The sequence below is a fragment of the Rhododendron vialii genome, chromosome 5a (genome assembly GCF_030253575.1).
Source record: "Rhododendron vialii isolate Sample 1 chromosome 5a, ASM3025357v1".
NCBI lineage: Eukaryota > Viridiplantae > Streptophyta > Magnoliopsida > Ericales > Ericaceae > Rhododendron > Rhododendron vialii.
The window spans coordinates 41,240,704-41,261,540 of NC_080561.1; the positions used below are offsets into that span (position 1 = coordinate 41,240,704).

A 20,837-nucleotide genomic window follows, 5' to 3' on the forward strand; every position below is an offset into this window, starting at 1 on the left:
TTTACCTTTATATCCTTCCACAAATGCGTCAATCCATATATCTATACCGTTTATCTCGACAAGCCGTACAGTTATATAAAAAAAAAATATAGGCCTAAAATACGGGTCTCTACATTCTGCCCCGTAAACTAAAAGGGCTAGCGTGTGTGGCTTTACAATAGGAGGTCCTATATGCCCACAGAGGCACCGTAAGGTGATCTGCCCATGTTCCTCCTTTTTCGTCTAGCAGCTTACTGATGATGCGGATGAGGGTCTTGTTGGTCGCCTCGGTTTGGCAGTTACCTTGGGGATAGTACGGAGTTGATGTGAGGTGACTCACTGAGTAGGACTTTAAGTGCTTCTTCACGTTCTTATTGGTGAAGGGAGTGCCATTATTCGGAAGGATGACTTTGGGTATACCAAAGCGACAAATGATGTTTTCTGTAATGAAATTTGCAACCACTGCGCAAGTTGCTCTGCCCAAGCTAACAGCCTCTACCCACTTTGTGCTTATCTCAGTAGCGACCAAGATCCACTAGTTTCCCTGGATGCTGGGTGTATGGGCCCAATCAGATCCATTTGCACAAGTACGAAACGGATAAGGGGCGCGAATGGAGTGTAGCTCCATGGATGGCGCGTGAACCAAGTTCCCAAACTTTTGATAGGCCGCACACCTACGCACATGTCGCTTTGAATATGCTTCCATTGTAGGCCAAAAATACCCAAGATGGATCAACTGCTCATACAGTTTCCTCTAACCCTGATGCTCCACCTCGTGGACCTTCTGTAAATTTTCCTCAGCTTTCTCCCGAGACAAACGGCGGAAGGGAATCCCGTCTAAGGCGGTCGATATAGCTGCCCCCTTTCCAAGAAGTAGCATTGAGAGCAGCGCTGAACCCTTCGAGCATCTTTTGGGTCCAAAGGCAGCGCTCCTTCATGAAGGAAATCAATATACTCCTGCCTCCAGTCCAGCTCCTCCATAAGGCAACACTCCACTTTTACTGCGTACAACACGCAATTTTGACAAGAGTGGAAGACCTTTGCGACATCTTCCTTCATGCTGGGCCAATAATAGCCTTGTCTCTGGACTCTGCGGTATAGAGAGATCTCGTTATCGCTGCAAGTTTTGTCATGGATTTGACGCAATTTACTCTTCGCCTCGCCGGGGCATAGGCATCTCGCTAGACACCCCTGAGGCCCGCAATAGTACAGATCATCATGAAGGACGGTAAACTGGGCCACCTCTGTGATGGGCAAGGCTCCTTTTCTTTAAACCAGCTGCTTCAAGTTGGGGTCGCACTAGTCCTCCTCGCTGCGTGCCCCGAGCTTGTCTATGATCGATGGCTCTGTCCATTTTCTGATCTCGATCATCACATTTTCCTCATCGAATTTCGTCTTTGCCCCCAGCTTCGAGAGGGCACCGGGAATCTATTATTTGACCTTGGCCTATGGATTATGTCCATCGCCTCAAATCTTCCCATTAGCCTTTGGACTGTCGCAAGGGCTTCACAATCGTCCCCTGGCAACATCTCTTCCATTGGCTCGCACTGCCCACTTGGAAATTGTGCGATGAGATCTGCTAAGGCTTGGCATTTTATAGCTCGTGACGTGACGCATGTGATCTCAAACTCTGCCAAGGCTAAGAGCCATCTCACGATCCTCCCGGACAGGGGCAATCGCGATAGTAAGTACCACTTCTGGTAACAAGTTATATGGGAAATGACAGGAAGTAGTGCCTCAGTTTATGTGCTGTAAAGACAAGGGCCAAGCAATGTCGCTCTACTGGGGTGTACCTCTCTTCCGCTCTTCGAATTTTTTGGCTTATGTAGTACACTAGTCGCTCTACTCCCGCTATCTCTTGAATGAGGAGTGCCCCGATAGACTTTGATGTCGACGTTAAGTACAGGATAAGAAGTTTCCCTACTTACGGCGCAATCATAGTCTGAGGGGAGGCCAACACAGCCTTAACGTTGTTGAAGGCTTCCTGATACTCTTCATTCTAGTTGAACACCGCCTTCCCTTTCAGTAGATCTCTGAATGGTGCGGTTATCTCTGCTAGCGCTAGTATGAATCTCCATAAGTAAGAGACCTTTCAGAGAAAGCGTTTCAAGGCCCGCTACGAGTGCGGTGCAGGCATCTCTATGATGGACTTTATCTTTGTCTCATTCGCATCAATACCGTGCTTATGCACCAAGAATTTCCCTGCCGCGACACCAAAGGCGCACTTTAGCAGGTTCATTTTCATGTTAAACTTCCTGCACCACTTGAATACTTCGTCCAGGTGTTTCTAATGATCGTAGCTCTCCTTTGACTTGACCACCAAATCATCCACATTGTCCTTCACTATGTGATGCATTAGGTTGTGGAAAATTGTGGTCATGACGCAGTAGTAAGTGGCGCCTGCTTTTTTCAGACCAAAAGGCATCACCACATAGTAGAAATTTCCGAGCAGCGTGTGAAAAGCTGTCTTTTTCTGCATCCTCGGGGGCCATTTTTATCTGGCTGTACCCACTGAAACCATCCATAAACAAGAACATTTGGTGACCCAAGGCGACATCGACCAATGTGTCTATGTGCGGTAGCGGGAACTCATCTTTTGGACACACCTTGTTAAGGTCGCGAAAGTCCATGCAAACCCTAATCTGCCCATTTTTCTTCTTTACTGGTACTATGTTGGCCAGCCATGAGGGATACTGAATCTGTCGTATAAAACTGGCCTTCCTCAACTTCTTCCTTTATCTTTTCCTATAACTCGGGGTTGTACTTCCGCTGCCCTTGTTTCATAGCCTTGGAGTTGGGGAACACATCCAAGTGGTGCGAAACCAAGCCTTCATCCAGCCTAGGCATCTTCTCATAGTGCCACACGAAGACATCCACTTGTTTCCACAATAGCTCATTTAGCTTCTCTTGGGTTCCCCCCCCACCCCACCCCACCCCACCCCACCCCAAGGGCTTTATGAACATAGGCCACAGGGCTCCTTCGCCTTTTCTCAAATTTATCTCCTCCAAGGCATTTTGCTGGGGTCTAGGACCGTCTTGCATGCATTCTGGCGCTGACTCCGACTTCGACTTATCCACTAAGTCTAGCTCAACTTCTACTACTACCACGGTGTGGGGGCTGGCAACGCCGCGAGGGATCGTTTCCCCTGTGCACGGTCATAAGTAGTACACTGTTTTGCCACCCTCTAGGACTTTGGTAATCTTTTGTGGGGTTGCTGACGCTATCCTCGCGGCGGGTCGCTTGCTTGAGACCCCCTCTTTCCTATTCATTATGTTCTCCCACCTCAGGACCTTGATGCCTATGGGCTTAGCCGACACCACTTCCACTTCTTCCATCTTAGAGAAGTAGACCGCGTCGGGCAAGTGTGCCTCATCCGTATCGAAAGGCTTTTTCGACGAGACCACAGTGACCTTCTTTCCTGCCCAGATCCCCTTCATGCATTGATCATAGCTCGACGGAACTACAACATATTTGTGCATCCAGCTCTTTCTTAGGATGATACGGTAGTTCGTCTGTGCGTCGATGATGTGGAACTTCGTTGCGGCGCGAATGGTGCCCACTGCGAGGTCCACCACTATATAGCCCAAGGACCCTTCTTGTCACCTTAAAATCTCGTGATCACGATTGAGGATTTTATGATTCGATTTTCTGGTATTCCGAGCTTTTTGAAGGTAACGAGTGGCATGATGTTGATGGATGCCCCTCCATCTAAGAAAGCCTATTTCAACTTAACCTTATTGATATGGGCTGTCACATAGAGTGGCCTATTGTGGGAGAATGTGATGCTACGATTCACGTCAGAGAAGGTGATAGCGTTAGCTCCCTCTCGGATGGCTCAACTCGCGGTACTGAACCATCCGCAGCCATGCATGCTTGCTGGTGCGCCTTCGCAATGTTCACGATGGACTTGGTGATTTCTGTTATAGCCGCGGCTGTGAAGCCTAATGCGTCGTAGAACGCCTTAAACTTAGTACTTCCTTGAAACACCTTGACTGCAACGTCAGGGTCAGGGGTAACCCTTGGCTGCTCGTGAGAGGCAATTTCATTCAAGTGATCATAATAGGAAGTCATATAGACCTCTTCATCTGTGTACTTATTCTCTTCCGTGAAGAAGTTATAATAGGCAGCCATATGGACGGCACACTCATGCTCAGGGTAAGGATGCTCACGCTCATCATTAGGGTGGCCGGTCCCAACCCTCAACTAATTGGAGGATCGCTTTCTCTTGAAGATTCTCCTTAGAGTCCAACAATCGCTTGTTGGATGCTTCGTGTACCTGTGATAGATGCAGTACCTCAGACTCTCGCGATCCTGCCGCGATGGCTTGCGATCAACATCAGGCAACCTGAGTACACCGTCGGTGACCCATTCTTCCACCAATGCTTTCACTTCATCTATACTGCATGGATACTCTGGGACCTCAGTTGGCTCTTTATCTTTTTGCTTGTTGGAACCACCGCCGTCGCTACCACCCCTTGCCTCTTATGCTACTGAGGAGCGAAAGAGGCAGTAACGACTATGAAAAGAGCGGTTAGAGTTCCAGTTGTTCTTGGAAGGGGGCTTCACAGTATGCTGCAGGTTGTAAGTTGCCTCGAGAAGGGCTGAGGAGGTTGGGATTTTGATGTTTACCAGGAATATGCGACACTCACGCAGAATTTCATCAATGCATATTTCGACTAAGAGTGACTCGCCACTGGCTCGTGGCAGCCCACAGGTTTGTCCTTAAAGCGTTTGATGTAATTAATGATATCCTCGCTGTTTCGCTGGGTTTCCTTTACGAGGGACAAAGTCAGACCTTCTTACGGACTTGGAAGAACTTAGTGTAAAACTTGTTTACCATTATTCCCAAGTGGCGATCGAGTAATGTTTAAGATTCACATACCAAGTGTTTGCTCATGACGTGAGGGATTTTGAGAACTCGCGGAGGCAAAGGTTTTGGTCACCAGAGTAGGCGCCAAGTGTTTTGATGAAACGCACCACCTGTTCTTGTGGGCGACCCTCCTTATTGTCGAATTTGATGAACTTTGGTGGGAGATATCCTTCTGGGTAGGGTAAAAAGAGGATGGTTATGGGGTATAGGGATTGTATATCGGGGTTGGGTAGGGAGGGAAGTGTAGCTTTGGTTTTTTCTTCGAGTAAGAGGGCTTGCACATCAACTGCAGTGAGGAAGTGATTCTGAGATTGGCCAATGTTTTCGGCCAAGAGAGGCTGTTGGTGGGCTAAGCCAGTACCCGTGACAGGAGCCGATCCGGCCACTGGGGGATTTTGAACAGGGTTTGCTGTTGTTGCGTTTGCTACCCCCCCGGCGGGAGGCTGCTGGGCTATTACTAGTGGTATTGTTGGTGGAACCACCGGCTCTCTTGGCAGAGTTGCAGTGATAACCTCTGTGAGGGCCGTCATAGTGGTAATCATCTGATTCTGGCCATCTCGAATGGCCTTAAAGACCTCCATGGTGGCGTTTCCCCCCCTAAGTGGAGGAGTCGTCACCCTCGCCTAAGATGGACCCTGTATTGACCAGATTTTTTGCCATGGCTTGTACACGAGTTGGAGGCTGGAGAACAGCTGGGGTTTCTAGACCGCTTCTTAGACTAACCATAAACTAAGCAACCTCCCCAGCAGAGTCTCCAATGTAGGATAGGTCTGAAATTTGATTAGACAAATATCCCTAAGAAATAGATATGCCGGAGAGATTGGAATAGTCAATGGAAATGAATGAGAGAAGTGATCTAGAAGGGTGAAGAAGAGAGCAAGAGTGAACAGAGAAGGAATAGGCAGTGGAGACCTTAACCCAAGATCCCAAAGAGGAAAGACAATAGAGCTCTGAAAGGAGGATAAGACCCAATTGGAATTAGTGCTCACCAACTTTCTCTCTCTAGGGAATGTTCACAATGAGCTCTATATCTGATTTGATGAAGAGACATTTCATATTTATAGATCACACGAGCTAATGCTCGAGCGCACTAATAAAATGACACGTGTCCCTTTCGTACCCTATGACCGCCGAGGTGTCGCTACCCTAGCAATGACGGCAAGTGTATCCTCTAATTCGCAGAGATCCTCTTCTTCTTTTATAGCCACCAAGCCGCTAGATCTCCTTCATTCCTGTTAGGGCATGGTCGTGACCTGTTCGGTCACGCCAGTACTACTCCCAAGCCTCAAGGGGCCCCTCGGGTCCTACCTAAAGGCCGAAGCAGACATGAGAGTTTGGACAAGCTGTTAGTGTATCTTGGTTAAACTGCGTTATCGTCTCCATTACATTGGGACCGCGCCAAGTACTCACTTGTATAAATACAGTTCTCTCTTTAAGGAGGACTATGGGCTCGCGACCCTCATATGGGCGCAGCAGAGCGATGGGTAGCGTGTGGCTCCCACGCGCGGGGCCACGTGTTCAAGTGACTGAGGCGCCACGTGGCGAACTAGGGTTTGTTGGTCAAACTGTCAGCCTCGCGAAGGATGAGTCACTACAAGAAAAATGAAAATTGGTGACGAAAAAGTGGCGATGAAATTTAATTTTGTCACTAAATGAATATATTTGGCGACGGAAAAATAAATTCGTCACTGTTTTAACAACTTTCGTGACAAAATAATTTTGTCACCAATTATACTTGTTTAGCGAAGAAAAAAATATTTCCGTCACCAAAGGGTACCCATTTGGTGACGAATACATTTTTTGTCACCGAAAGCTTAAAAAAGGTGACGAAATTATTTTTTGTCACCAAAGATAATCATTTGGTGACAAAATATATATTTTGTCGCCAAATGAGACCAATTTAGTAACAAAATATTTTTTTCGTCACCAAATGCTTAACTTTGGTGACGAAAAATAATTTCGTCACCATTTTAATGCTTTCAGTGACGAAAAATATATTTCGTCGTTAAATGGGTACCTTTTGTGACGAAATTTATGAATTACGCTTTGTCACTAAATATATTTTGGACATAACTCTTTACTAAAAACCCCGATTGAGATAATTCAAATTGGGTTTGAACAATAACTTAATTGCCTACAACTTTCATGTTTATCAAAATTGCTAATTTTAATGTTTAAAGGTTCAAAATTACATTCGAAATATATTTTCATGTTAAACATATATGTTATATATTAAATATTTCAAATATTTAGTGAAAAGTGTGTGTGGTGCAGTTGGTCGGGGCTTATGCAAAAAACTCAAGGGACTCGGGTTCGAAACACAGTAGAAGCAAGAAAGAAGGATTTTTTCCCTATATCAAAACGTCTTTTGCAACGAAAAATTTCGTCACAGATTTCTTACATTGGTGACGAAATTTTTTGTCACCGATGTGACCTATTGGTGACGAATTTTTCGTCGTCAAATAGCACAATAAGCAAGGAAAAAAAATTCGTCACCAATTATTCACTTTTTGGTAACGAAATATTTCGTCATCAAAAGGCACTATAGGTGACGAAAAATAGATTTCGTCACCAGGTAGGAATCCTCGACAACCTTTAGTCGACAAATTTTTTTTCGTCACCAATATTATTTGTGACGAAAAACATGCAATTTGCGACGATTTTCATTCGTCACCCAATGTAATTTTTCTTGTAGTGAGTATACGTGTCGCATGCTCAATGGCTAGTCAAACATTTAACAATCGCGTCCATTGACCCTTTCTATAGCAAGAAAATTAAACTTGCATAAATCGATGATGAACAGAAAAATATTGGTAATCAGAAGAGAAATAAGTAAGAGTAGAGAAGAGAAGAGAATAGAGAAGAGAAGAGTAAAGGAGATATAAAGAAATAGGTTTTAGGTGGATAACCTATTTCTTTACACAACATTGATAACTTCTTCCCTACCTATTCGGACACCAACCACAAAACGTTGGTCCCATTTAGCAACCGAACATCCGCTAGTTCGGTCGTGAAAGATTGAAATAAACATGGATGTGGGTTTTGACTTTTGAGATAGCGCAAAGGTGAGTATCTTATATTAATTTGCAATTGTTTTTATTCCCAACTACATTCACAAAATAACATGCACTAACACCTATCAGCAATGTTCCTGCATGCATGAAAACAAAAGCAATTACAATCGTGTCCTACGGAATTTCTTCTTGGTTGTGAAACAGAATTCTACCAATGTCGATCGAAAGCACATTGCTAACTATTGTACCCAATTTATCGGCTTAGAATTAATCAACTACAAATCAAGGTTCGCTACTATTTAAGGAAAATAAATTCAGATTAAGATTCAAACCCAAATAACAAGTGGTAATTTTTAATTTAAAACGGTGAAAAAAATTGTCAGTATAAGGTTGTAATTTCCTTGAATACCATCAACATATCCACCTTCAATACTTGCATTCGATGAAACTCTTAACTAAAAAATTCAATTGAAGTGTAATATTCAGCTAATCTTGTGCACTATGTTCACAGTTAATTCAAAGAATTGGAACATCCATACCTGGTGGTTGAACAAGGATCCCGTTTTAGTTATTATAGAAGTGTTGTTGAAACTTGAAAGTCCTCCCAAATACCCGAGACTCAGAATCCTTAGTTGAGGGAACTGAACGACATAATCATGGTAGACTTGTTTTTCTTTTATTTCTTCTGTGCCTCTCACTTCCATCATCGGAAAATCTTTTACCACATTCACCAGATTGATACAACGGCCGACTTTCAAGATCCTCAATTGGGAGAATGATGAATCTGATGCTTTTTGAGGGACTGGGAATGTTTCCATGTCCCAAATCGCCGTTATTCTTGGCACATCTTCAATATACAATTCCTGCAAGGCTGGGAAAGCAACCTGAAAATTTGTACATGACGCTCCGTAAATAACTCTTCCAAAAGAGTATACACTGAAGCATTGTCTTAAAATCTGGACCGGATCGGCTGGTTCGACCGATCGAACCATCGATCGTTCATGTTCTGATCTAGTGTGTACGTAACTCGAAAACAATGATGCATGATAAACAAAAAAACGGCCTAAATATTAAATATGGCCAGTTGAACCGGCAAATTAACCGGTGGTGGGTTAATTGAACCACCAGGATTGGCAATTATGCACGCTGAAGAATCACGTCAATCATGCATTTTTAGGTTTAGTTCGGTAACCTTGATTAGTTGCTTCAAATAACAAGCAACCAATAAGCAAATAAATAATTAAGCAAGTAGAAAGGGTGATCAATACAATGAGCAAATAGGTAGCCAAACAAACTTGCTTATATAGTTATGTATATTTGCTTATTGCTTATATTAATTTAAGCAAATAAGCAAGCGAACCAAACATAGTCTCAGCATACATATATAGGCGGAATATTTGACTATATATATCGGAGCGATTTTGGGGACAACTAATTAAACACCTAAAAAAACACCTCATAGTTTCCGATCAATTTTAATGATCCGAGCCGCTTAATGTTATCAGAATGTGATTTTAAGAGTATTTGCAAGAAATCAGCAAAAAAAAAAGGATTGGAAAAGGCTTGATCTAATCAGGTTTTAGCTTAGATTTGATGAACGGTTTAATTAAAAACTGCTCAAAACAAGTACTTCTTGGTCATATTTTTTGCTAATTTCTCGCGGGCACCCTTAAAATCACATTCTGCACAGATTGAACGGTTCGAATCATAAAAATTTGATAAGGAACTATGATATTGAGATTTGGGGTATTTTTTTAGGTGTTTAATTGGTTGTCCATGGAACCGCCCATGTATATACATACATATATATATATATATATATATATATATATATATATATATAGAGAGAGAGAGAGAGAGAGAGAGAGAGAGAGAGAGAGAGAGAGAGAGCTTCTAATGCGGACCTCCGCATCCAAGCAAAGTGCGGACCTCCCTATTTCTCCCCTTTTCCGATTGAATTTTTATGATTCGAGCCGTTCAATGTGTTCAAAACGTGATTTTAAGGGCACATGCGAGAAATCGGCAAAAAAATGACCCAACGAAAATCACGTTCAAATCAAGGCTTTGTTTTGCTCGGATGAAAACCTTCCCGATTTTTTTTTTGTTGATTTCTCGCAGGTACCCTTAAAATCATGTTCTGAACACATTGAGCAGCTCGGATCATCGAAATTCGATCAGAAAAGGGGAGGCCCGCACTTTGCTTGGATGCGGAGGTCCGCATTAGAAGATTACTATATTATATATATATATATATATATATATATATATATAGATATATATATATATATATATATATATATATATAAACATAGTCTCATTGACTAATATACCCATACATATATCAATGAGACTATGTTTGATGCTTGCAAGTTGCAACCAATTCATAGATAACACAAGATATTTTAAGACGTACACTCTTGTCATTGAGTTTCAGAACTCAGGTAAGACACAATTCCCACACACCAACAAACAAATCTCTAATTGACTTGATTTGATTCCACTCTTTAGCACTATAATCAATAGGTCTAAGTTCATGGGGTGTTAGTCATTTTTGAGCTGGAATAGTTCATATAATTTGGTCCCAACGAAAACCCAAAATTCACACCCAAAAAAACAAAACAAAATTGATCATAAAGGCTTTGTTTTGCTTACCTCATGAACTTGTTAATTTCATTCTTTCTTAATTTGCTCAAAATAAAAAATTTGAAATTTCCATATATAGCGAGGATAATTTAGAAATTAAAATAAACAAATATCCAACATGGGATAGAAAAGTTTATCTCATTTCACTAATCTTTGCATTATATAATAAACCCATTACTTTTATCTGCATATGAATTTTAGAAGTATGAGTTTATTATGATGTTGCGGTTCGATACCGATTGAACTGGTAATCCGTCCACCCGGTGTCTTTTTCAGTTTGCTCACCGATCTGGCCGGTTTTCAAAACATTGCCCCCAAGTCAATATTTGTAAAACAACAATTATACCAACCAGGTTGAAAAGGTGAATAAACTCACACTCCAAGCATATAATTAACTTGAGCTTGGGATCACTGGACAATATGATTTCTTAATAGCATTGACTAACATAATACTCAAAATTAATGTAGGACAATTATATCAAATTGCGATAATTTATAAAAGGTGGTTTTAAGAGACAAGGATATTCTCGATAATTACATGATTAAGGCCAAAAAATAAGTGAAGAATATGCGCGCTCTCTCTCTCACTCATCTATTTACCAAAAAGAAATAAAGAATACAGTCATTATGCCACTAGATTCCTCATATAGAATTAAAGCATTTGCAAAAAATAACTTTTCTATTAATACAATGGTGACACATCATGTAATACCCAAATGTAATCACCAAAACATTGCTCATAAATGATAAATATAATATTGACGAAGCGTACCTTTTCATTAAAGAGAGATTGTGCAGGTGCAAAAGACTGACTCTCAGTGGTAGCCTTATTTATCCGAGGATAGAAGCTTACGAGGCATTGTAGCCTATCCAAACGCAAAGTTTTCAACTGACTGAAGTTTATAACGTTTTCGATTGTTTCTTCATCCTTCTCTCCTTCATTTCCAATTACTGCTTCCATGATCTCACTTCTGTTTATTTTAAGATGTTGGAGTTGCAGAAGTCCTCTTGCGCAGGAGGGGGAAAAGAGATATTTCAACCTCCACCCTTCAAGTACTAGTTGAGATAAGTTATTGAAGGATCTTGATGGGTATAGTCCACCTCTTTCAGTTGACCATTTTGGTTTGCCAAGTAGGCGTTCCAAGATGTTGAAATATTCACCTTTAATGTAAATGGGGCCAAGCACCATGACCGCCGTTGCTGGTTGAACGTCTCTGTGTCCGGATGGTGGGCTACCCACTGTAATATTAAATCTGATCAAATTCAGAAAGCCAAGGTCTACAGCCAACCACTCGTCAATGTGAACACTAGGTATGGTAATATCTAAAGTCGATAATCGAGGCAATGACATTAGCTCCTCAATGCTCACTCTGCTTATTTCCTTATTGGTTGTTTGGAGCTTCCATTTCTTGAAGGGGCCACGTGGGAAATATAATTCTTCAAGCCGGTGTAATTTGGATATGACACCATTTGGAATCACTTCGAGCTCGTTACAACCCCCCAAATCTAACAACCGAAGACGTGTTAACTCTCCTACCTCAAGTGGCAAGGCTTTTATATCAGAACCTCGAAGTCTAAGTACTTCAAGCTTATACTTGAGATCCTTGAGTATAGTGATATCTCCCAACTTGCATCGATTCAGGCATAACATTCGAAGTTCCGTCAATTTTCCAAGTGAAGATGGTAGTGGCAACAAAGTTACTCTGTTCAACTCTAGAACCATAAGTTTCTTTGTCCCTTTAAAAAACCCATCCGGAATTCCCTTATTGAGTCCGGGCTGAAATTTACTGCTGCTACATTCCAGCATTAAAGTGTGGAGTTCCGGACATACCAACTCATCGGGAAGCTCGTGAATAGTTTCGAACCTTAATGAGATTGCAGAGCATTTCTCGTAAGTCTCGGTCTCTGGCCACTCTTTGACACCATGTTTGACCAGAAATGCTTCCCCTTCTTTTGCTATTGAAATAGCAACGTCTCGCACGATATCATGCATTTTCACAAAATCATCATTTTTGCCGTCTAAAAGCAAACAACTAGTTTTGAGGGTATTGACAACTGAAAATACAATGTCTCTTGCTTCTTCCAATGTGTCCGGGTTTTGACCAAGCAACCTCCTCGCCATGCAGTGTCTCGCCAAATCCTCAACTGGAACCTGGTAATCTTCTGGGAACAAACAGCAGAGCAAGAAACACGATTTTGCATCCTTGGATTCTAAGTGATCATAACTCAACCTTAAAGAGGAAAACAACCGTGGGTTAATATCCTCTATGTTGTTCAGCATGGACTTTCTAAGTTTATCTAGTGAACTTTTCCAGGCATACATACCCTTGCCTTTCAATGCAGCTCCAACTGCACGTATAGCCACTGGCAAGCCCCCACATTCTCTACAAACCGCATATGCTATGTCATAGAGTTGAGAGTCAACATTATTTCCCATCTTCTTCTTAAAAAGGTTCCACGCCTCTCCCTCTGACAACACTTGGATTGGGAAATTTATATCAACTTCCATATTTTCCAAGACGCGTTTATTTCGTGATGTTAGAACAACTTTGCAACCTTTGTTTCCATCTGTGATAGGAATACCTATATCCTTCAATTTCAATTCTTTCCAAATATCATCCAATATTACAAGATTTCTCTTCTCATTGTTCAATCTATTCCAGAGTTCAAATGCTCTCCCAACTTCAGTTTCCCCTTTCAGTTTTAGATTCAAACGGTCAGCAAGTACACCTTGGATTTTGACCACCTCTGCATCCTGAGAGACAACTGTCGTCACGACTTCATCAAAAAGTCCAACTTTTTTCACTTGTTCGCCAACCTTTTCGACCATTGTCGTCTTACCCACCCCTCCTGTTCCATATACCCCAATCACATTAACCTTCGAATCTGTTAATGCTTCCATGATCCTATTGAAAACCAATGCTCTTGAATCAAAACTTACGTACTCCCCGCTGGATGGAAATTGGAGTTCCGGAGGAGGTGGCGCACGGCGTGAAATTGTATCAAAGTTGGCTTTCTCAATGAGACTTTTCACATCACCCATCTTCTTTTCGGCTTCCTTGCTCAGCCTGTACCGCAAAATGAAGTCAGGACATGAGAATTTAAAGCACTGAACATTTTCCTTAACATTTTTTTCGTCCATAAACGTCTCAACTCCTTGTCTCAGCCCGTCACCTTCATTTAGCCAATCTGAAACATTTTGAACAATAACCTGACCATTAGTCTTGGCTTCATCAATTTGTCCTTGAATGGTTCTTCTCCGCTCCTGAAGCTTATTCATCTCAACTTCAAGATCCTTCATGTTCTGCTTGTAATGAAAAAGATAACCGAGATGACGCCCCACTGATTCGAATGATATGCCAACAATTTTCTCTACAATTTTGTCCAGTACAATTGTTGGGTTACACATTTTCAATTCACTCTTTCTTCGTTTTCCCTGCATCGAGTCCCAACGTCAGTTGTCAAAGGATGAGATTTGATTTAAAAGCTAAAAGCTATCAATTCAAAGAACGAAAGAACCTAAAAAAAGTAAATAAAGAGAATATAAAAGGACCTACAATAAGAGCAATGTAAGTACTGCATTATTCATATATACAACCTTTTAACATGCTAAAGAAGAAAGTTAGATGTTCAACCTGGCATCTTTCCACTCTTCTCTTTACTTTATGTTAGAAGAGCTTGTCCCATATTGGTTAACTATCACCTCCAAAACTATTTTGTTATCGGTTAATTCCTGTTGTTTACGCTATATGTGCACTTAGTTTCATGGCGATCCATGTATTATGAATTCATTATTTCTTTTTTCACATGCGAGTCAGAGGTTGAATGTACGGGGAGTGTTAAAAGAGCTTGTGCCATGCACTGTGTTTAAAATTTCACCTCCATAACTATTTTGTCATTAGCTTGGTAAGTCTAGCCTCTCCACTCATTGCTAATTAGTTTTTGTGTCGGATGCTTTAATACTTTTCATTTAGTACAATTTTTTTTAACGGTGCATAGCACAAATGATGTTCTACTTCTGTATTCTTTTATCCGTTGCCAATTGGTTTTTTTACAAGCAAACAATGCAGGATATAGAGTTACATAACTATTAAAAATTTCTTTATGGGGGTATCTGCTGGAACCTGTCACCAATTTGTATGCTTTAATGGTTCCAGTATACCGTCAATAGGCTTCTACATCCAAGTCTGCGAGCTCCAACCTCTGCACAAATAAAGCAAGTTCCAAGCTTTCCAACTCCGAATGAGCGAGCCTGCCGATGAGTGCCTCGCCTCCGAATGATGCTCATCCCCAGAAAGAGCAAGCTCATTTGTGGATTCCATCTCATGTTAAGTTGAGGCTTGGGTGATTCCATCCCCGAAGGAAAAGCTTGGGCATAACCTTCATTTGTAACCGTTTCACCTCCAGCTCTCGTTCACCCCTTGTGAGTCCGTCATGTGCCTCAGAGGTGATACCTCCATAGGGATCGTACTCTCTCTCTCTCTCTCTCTCTCTCTCTCTCTCAAGGTATAACCTTTGCCTTCCAGCCTCAGAACTTTGCAAGGGCTTAATGCCTCCTCGACCTTGGACTAGGTAAAGAAGCATATCCGGATTCTCTTCATGTCGGAGCAACCACAACTCCTCTTTGCTCCTGATCTGGGTAGATTGCCTCCATACACAATGGATATTGCATGTGCGCTGTATCCTAAGGGATCCGTTACCTAAAACTCAGGCTTCGAGCCATACTCTGCCTACCTCAGAGGAATTACTACCCAGGAGGCTCTGACTCAATAAGTAACATCCACTCCTCACAATCAGAACTCCATGAGGGCCCCATGCCTCTACTCACAGTGAGTGGAGGCACAAAACAAACTAGCCAAACTCTTAGGGTGCGTTGGGTTAGATGGAATAGAATTAAGAATGGAATAGAATTGGAGGAATTGAGAATAGAATAATTATTCCCATTCTCATGTTTGGTTGTGCTTAGGAATAGTCATTCTCATTTCCAATGGAATAGTGTAGCAATAGCAATTTTTGGAGTGACAATATTAATTTTTGAGGTGGCAATAGTATTTTTTGGAGTGGCAATAGTATTTTTTAGAGTGACAATAGTAATATTTGGTATGGCAATAGTGAATGTTGGAGTGACACTAGTAATTTTGGTGTGACAAAGAAATGGAATAACAATTCCTTAGTTTTTTGGATGGAATGACAATTCCTTTACTAAGGTGAATAGTGATTCCTTTTGGAATCATCATTCCATTATTTAATGGTGAACCAAACATTGGAATAAGTAAGTCATTGGAATGACTATTCCATTCCAACATTGATTCCATCCAACAAATATACCCTTAGAGATTTATGTAAGAAATGAAGGGTACTTATACTCAATATGCCCGAGCAATTAATAGACCACGCATAATGTTATTAAGCTGCAAAGGAGCTAAGCGAAACCATTGCAGTCTCTCTAACCAGTAAATAGGTGAAGGAGGTGATGCCTCATATAGCACTAGAAATGTTATTATGACCTCATGTAACCTTTGCTAGCCCCTCTCGTCTTTGAAATCTTGAATTGGCTCCATTCGCCTCAATTTAACATTGCTACTCATAGTGGCTTTCTGGTTTTCCATGCATTAATTGGTACTTTCAAGTCATCATGTGTCAGCCTTGGAAGTCCTATTCGGTGAGTCACCATATATAGCTCCACAACTTCTCCAAGGATTGGTTTATAGGAGTACGCCATCTTGGCTCTGCTTGCCCAAGCCTTGACTTACAAGTATGGAAGAGATTATCGAAAGGGTATTTAAGAAAAGGGATCAAGAGCATCCACATTTGACTCTTTGAATAATGTTTGTTATAGGACAAAAACTGTTAAAATTGGGGCCCAAAAATTATGTGTTAGAAGATTGTTACATAGTGAATGAAAAAATGGCACATTTGACATTTTTAGGAGGCTTTCTAGGAGTAGTTAAAGTTTAAAAAAGAAAAACGGGACCCATGCTCTCTTTTCTCTCCTCTATTCTCCCCCCTCTCCCTTCTCTCTCTCTCTCTCTAACAAGCCGCAGTTACAAAGGGTGCTAAAGTCGAGATGAGATTTGTTACCTAATTAATGCACTCCCGAAAGTGTTCAAATGGAGCAACAAAATGTTCATTAACTGACATGTAATGTGGCTGTCCCCCTTCCAATTTCGTCCAGATCGCATGGCTACAATTTAGTTTGGTGAGATATGAGGGTCTAGTGTTGGGTTGGTGAACCGTGGAGAAGGAAATTGGAAATTGGTGGGTCTCTTTGCAACTATTTGTTAGCACGTATGGACAGCTCGAAATGCATGGGTTTTTCAAAGGTGAGTGGAAATGCGAAACTGTGATTGTGGCTACCGTGTTAAATGATTTCCATGAGTTTCTGTCTATTACCCGCAAGTGAAACCATGAGAATGAGGCAGGTCCCTATTCCTAGTGTAACCCGTTGGGAGCCTCCAAGTCGGGGATGTTTCAAGATTAACCTGGACGGGGCTTTGTATGTGGCTAGGTGTAAAGGGGGTGTGGGTCTTGTCACTAGCTACAAGAAAGTCACGATACGCCAGCGCTCAAAAGCGTTGGTAAAGGTTCATGATGCTATAGCCCTTCGTGGTCTATACCAGGGCTTGGACAATGCGCTGGAGGATCCTTGCTGCAATAGCATTGTACCAACGCTTTTTGTGGGCGCTGGTATAGATTTGTGTTTACGAGCGCTTTTTTTACCGACGTTTGCAAGCGCTGGGATCAGACGGGTCGAATTATAAGGATGGAAGCCATTCTGGTTCCAAATGTAACCATAGTTGAAATAGTTGAAGCCTTGGGAGTTTTTTCATATATATATATATATATAAAACATGCTACAGGGAGTTCTTTTCACAAACGTCTATGCCCACTTCTCCACTAGTGGCCTCGACCACGTGTAGCGCCGCGGATGGGAAAGGCCGCTGCTCCACCCCTAATAACTCCTAATTGCCCACCAATCCTTTCCCTCTCCCTTAAGACAACACACATACCACTGTTAGATTGTTTGATATGCATTTTTGGGTCGATTTTATAACAACCTAAGCCGTAGGAACAACTGGCCACTTAATATGGTATTAGAGCCAGGTTCAAATGATAGGTAGGGTGCGTGTTCATATGTTATCGAGTGTGCACGTTGCGCGTGAGGGAGGGTATGAAGTGAAATCTCACATCGCCTGAGTACCAAAATAATGCAAAGTGTATAAGCTCGAGGGCACCCTCACTTTCAATATCTAGTTTTGAGGGTTGAATTCTACCCAAGCCCATGTAACATGATTAGTGAGGAGAAATATCATTCCCCCAAACCTTGGCATCGGTCATCTATGCTCTACATCTTCAGAGACACGTTCTCGATCATTTGCTTCTTCATTGCAGCTTTGCTTAGAATATCTGGTCTGCTATTCTCTTTTGGTGGAATATTTCTTGGATTTGCCCTATAACTCTCTCTAGCCCGATTGAATTTTGGTTCTCCAATTCTTTTCACAACTTGGAAGAAATATGTTGGAATACCACTCTCTATGCTGTTCTTTGGTTTATTTGGAAAGCAAGAAATGATCTTGTATTCAAGAATTCAATTCCTGATGTTGATGAAGTGGTTGACCGTATCAAACTAATAGTGGCTTTGTGTGTTAAAAGGAGATGCAATCTTACAGCCTATTCTGTTGAAGATTTCAGGAGCTATTTGGATAGTATTAGAAAGCATAAAATCTGAGTTATCCTATTTCTTTTTGATGTAATATTTTTTTTCCAACTTTTCGTTGGTCTCTTTTTTCTCTTTTTGGGATTGTTGGCTTGCATATGATTAGATTGGTTTTCTCCTCTCAATGATGCTTGTCCTTACTTTTTCGATGTATCCATTATCGAGTTTCTAATAAAAAAAAATTTGCCTATGAAAAAGAACATGATTGTGAAATGGGTTTCAAGAAGTCTTGGGTCCACGTCTCTCTATATGCATTTGTTCTCCGTTTGTATTATGTTTTTTCTCTTTGCATTATGTTTGTATCTCTACATGCAAGACGTGGGTTAAAAGTGAGAGAGGGCATTGGATAACCTGATATACATTGCTTGACCAATTTCTTTTGACCAATTTCTTAACAGCTTAAGCTTTTAGGATAATTGGAAACATAACAACAATGACTAAATAAAGATTGGTCTCTGAATCAACACCAAACTATGAACCATGCATGAGTATTTCAAGAACCATGTCATACCTGCCCTATCCACTATATATATCTCAAACGTACCCGAATAGTGTCTTCTCTAGTTAAACAAACGAGTCATCTTGATGAGACCTTTATTTATGATCAGTATCCATTTACACCCTGGTTTGTACCTTACTCATGGCATTAAGGCATTTAACTACGGTTTGGATATTGGATCTTAATCAACAAAGTCGTTTAACTAATTCTTTCATTTGGTTTGCAGTTATTAGAAATACTAATACATTCCTCTTAAATATAAAGATATATTTCAATTTTCAGGACGTACCCTAAATTTACCCACACTCGTACCCAAGTTTGGCCATACCCCTCTGCCCGTACCATACCAGTACCGGTATTCCTACCCATACCCGTGCTTCATAGATACCAAACCATATGAAGTAAGGCTAAGTTGCTTACAAGATTAAGCCCTGATTATGATTGACTATTCTATTTAATTAGAGGTCATCTGAAGAAGCTCCCTGCACTGCTTTCAATGGCTAAGGGATGAGAAGGGGGTCCGAAGTTGTGGAAATTAAGAGAGGAACGGGGAAACAAAACATAGTGGTTAAGGGGACATGGATAAACCAACTGGGGCTAGCTCAGTTGGTCATGATTCGTACATCTCACTATAAGGTCAGGATTTCGAGTCTCCCTACCTACGTATGGGTGTTCTTCCTTTAGAAGGCTTTTCATTTCTTTATTTGTTTCTATCTCATAATGGGCTTATTTCTTGTATCGGTTGAATTGTTGAGCTTGGTTGTCTTATAAACTCTTACAATTGATGTAGTATCCCAGATTTATACTATATACTTCATATCTCAAGCAAAAATGATATCTTCTATCGATTGACAAAAAAAAAAAAAAAGGGTACGTGGACAGGAATGGTAATATTTTGGGAGGAGAAACCATTTAGTTAGGTGGCAACATTCAGCATTTAAACTGTGAATGGTAATATTTTGTGAGGAGTGGTAAGTGTCATATTTGCCTTCTTTTATGGACATTCATGATCCGTGGGAACAATATCTGAAATAAAATTCCTTTTACATGATGCGTATACGATCCACGTACATTCTAATAATTTAAATCATTTGGGGATAAAGGAAAACAAGAGCTACGCAACAAGACAGAATTCCTTTTAAGCGTTTCTCAAAATAATTAATGGGTTTTGGTTTGGGATTCTTTGAAAAGATATTGAGAGGTTTTTGTAGAAGGTTACAACAGCTTGTCATAAGAGTTACTAAAGCTAGCAATTAATGTTTGCTTTAAAATGTTTTCAAATTGGGACAACCAAATTTAGTAACCTCTTACCAATAACCAAATCTTAATTGGCCTTTGGATAATCAAAATTAGGAATTTCTTCATAATAACCAACTTTAATGGACCCAACATATCCACAATCAAGTACACCTATCATTACACAAAAATCTTCTCTCTCTCTCTCTCTCTCTCTCTCTCTCTCTCTCTCTCTCACACACACACACACAACAATGTTTTAAAAAAATTAATTTAACATTTTCAAAATCTTGTTTTCTATTTTTTCAAAATCTGTTTTTCTATTTTCAAAAATAATTTTCTGAAAACTTTTTTTCTATTTTGAAATTTTAGTTTTTTTTTAAGTTTGAAAGTCGACGTGACAAGTTTGACTATCCAATTTTGGTTATGCCTTTGTAGACCTCCACATTTTTAATTTAGCAATTTCATAAAAGAATAACCAAAAGGTGATCATGACAACTTTTGGTTGTCCAATTTTAGTTAGACCTTATATTGTGGATACTCTTAGAAAGGATTGTGAAACATTAGAGTGCCTACAAGAAAGCACAATCCTTCCTAATTAAATTAACGTCTACTACAGGAATGAGGCTTCACAAAAGGGTGCCTACAAAGAGGCCTGATGCTTCTTAATTAATTGTCTTTAAAAGAGATGACCATTCCTAACGAATGTTAAAAGACATGATCATTCCTAATATGTGCCTACTAAATACATAACCTGTCATACAAGGGTGTCTACGTCAATAAATAAGCTATTTGTAAAGGTATTTCTTTCACCGAGAATTTCAAATTGGATTGCTCTCTATACACACTCTCTTTCTGGCATTTTTTACGCATAATGA

General features: G+C 40.8%; 1 protein-coding gene across 44 annotated transcripts in view; it reads right to left on the reverse strand.

Annotated features, from left to right (window-relative positions):
* Positions 1 to 20,837, reverse strand: part of LOC131326035 (uncharacterized) — a 138,746-nt gene that overhangs the window by 70,500 nt on the left and 47,409 nt on the right. For 2 of the 44 annotated variants that reach the window (XM_058358622.1, XM_058358625.1), the window contains one exon: positions 8,404 to 8,505. The exons of 40 other annotated variants lie outside the window; for them this stretch is intronic. In XM_058358622.1, the coding sequence (XP_058214605.1) occupies positions 8,404 to 8,505 (102 nt within the window). Of the gene's footprint in view, positions 1 to 8,403; positions 8,509 to 20,837 lie in introns of all 44 variants that reach the window. 2 more of the 44 variants (XM_058358616.1, XM_058358598.1) reach the window with 2 other exon arrangements.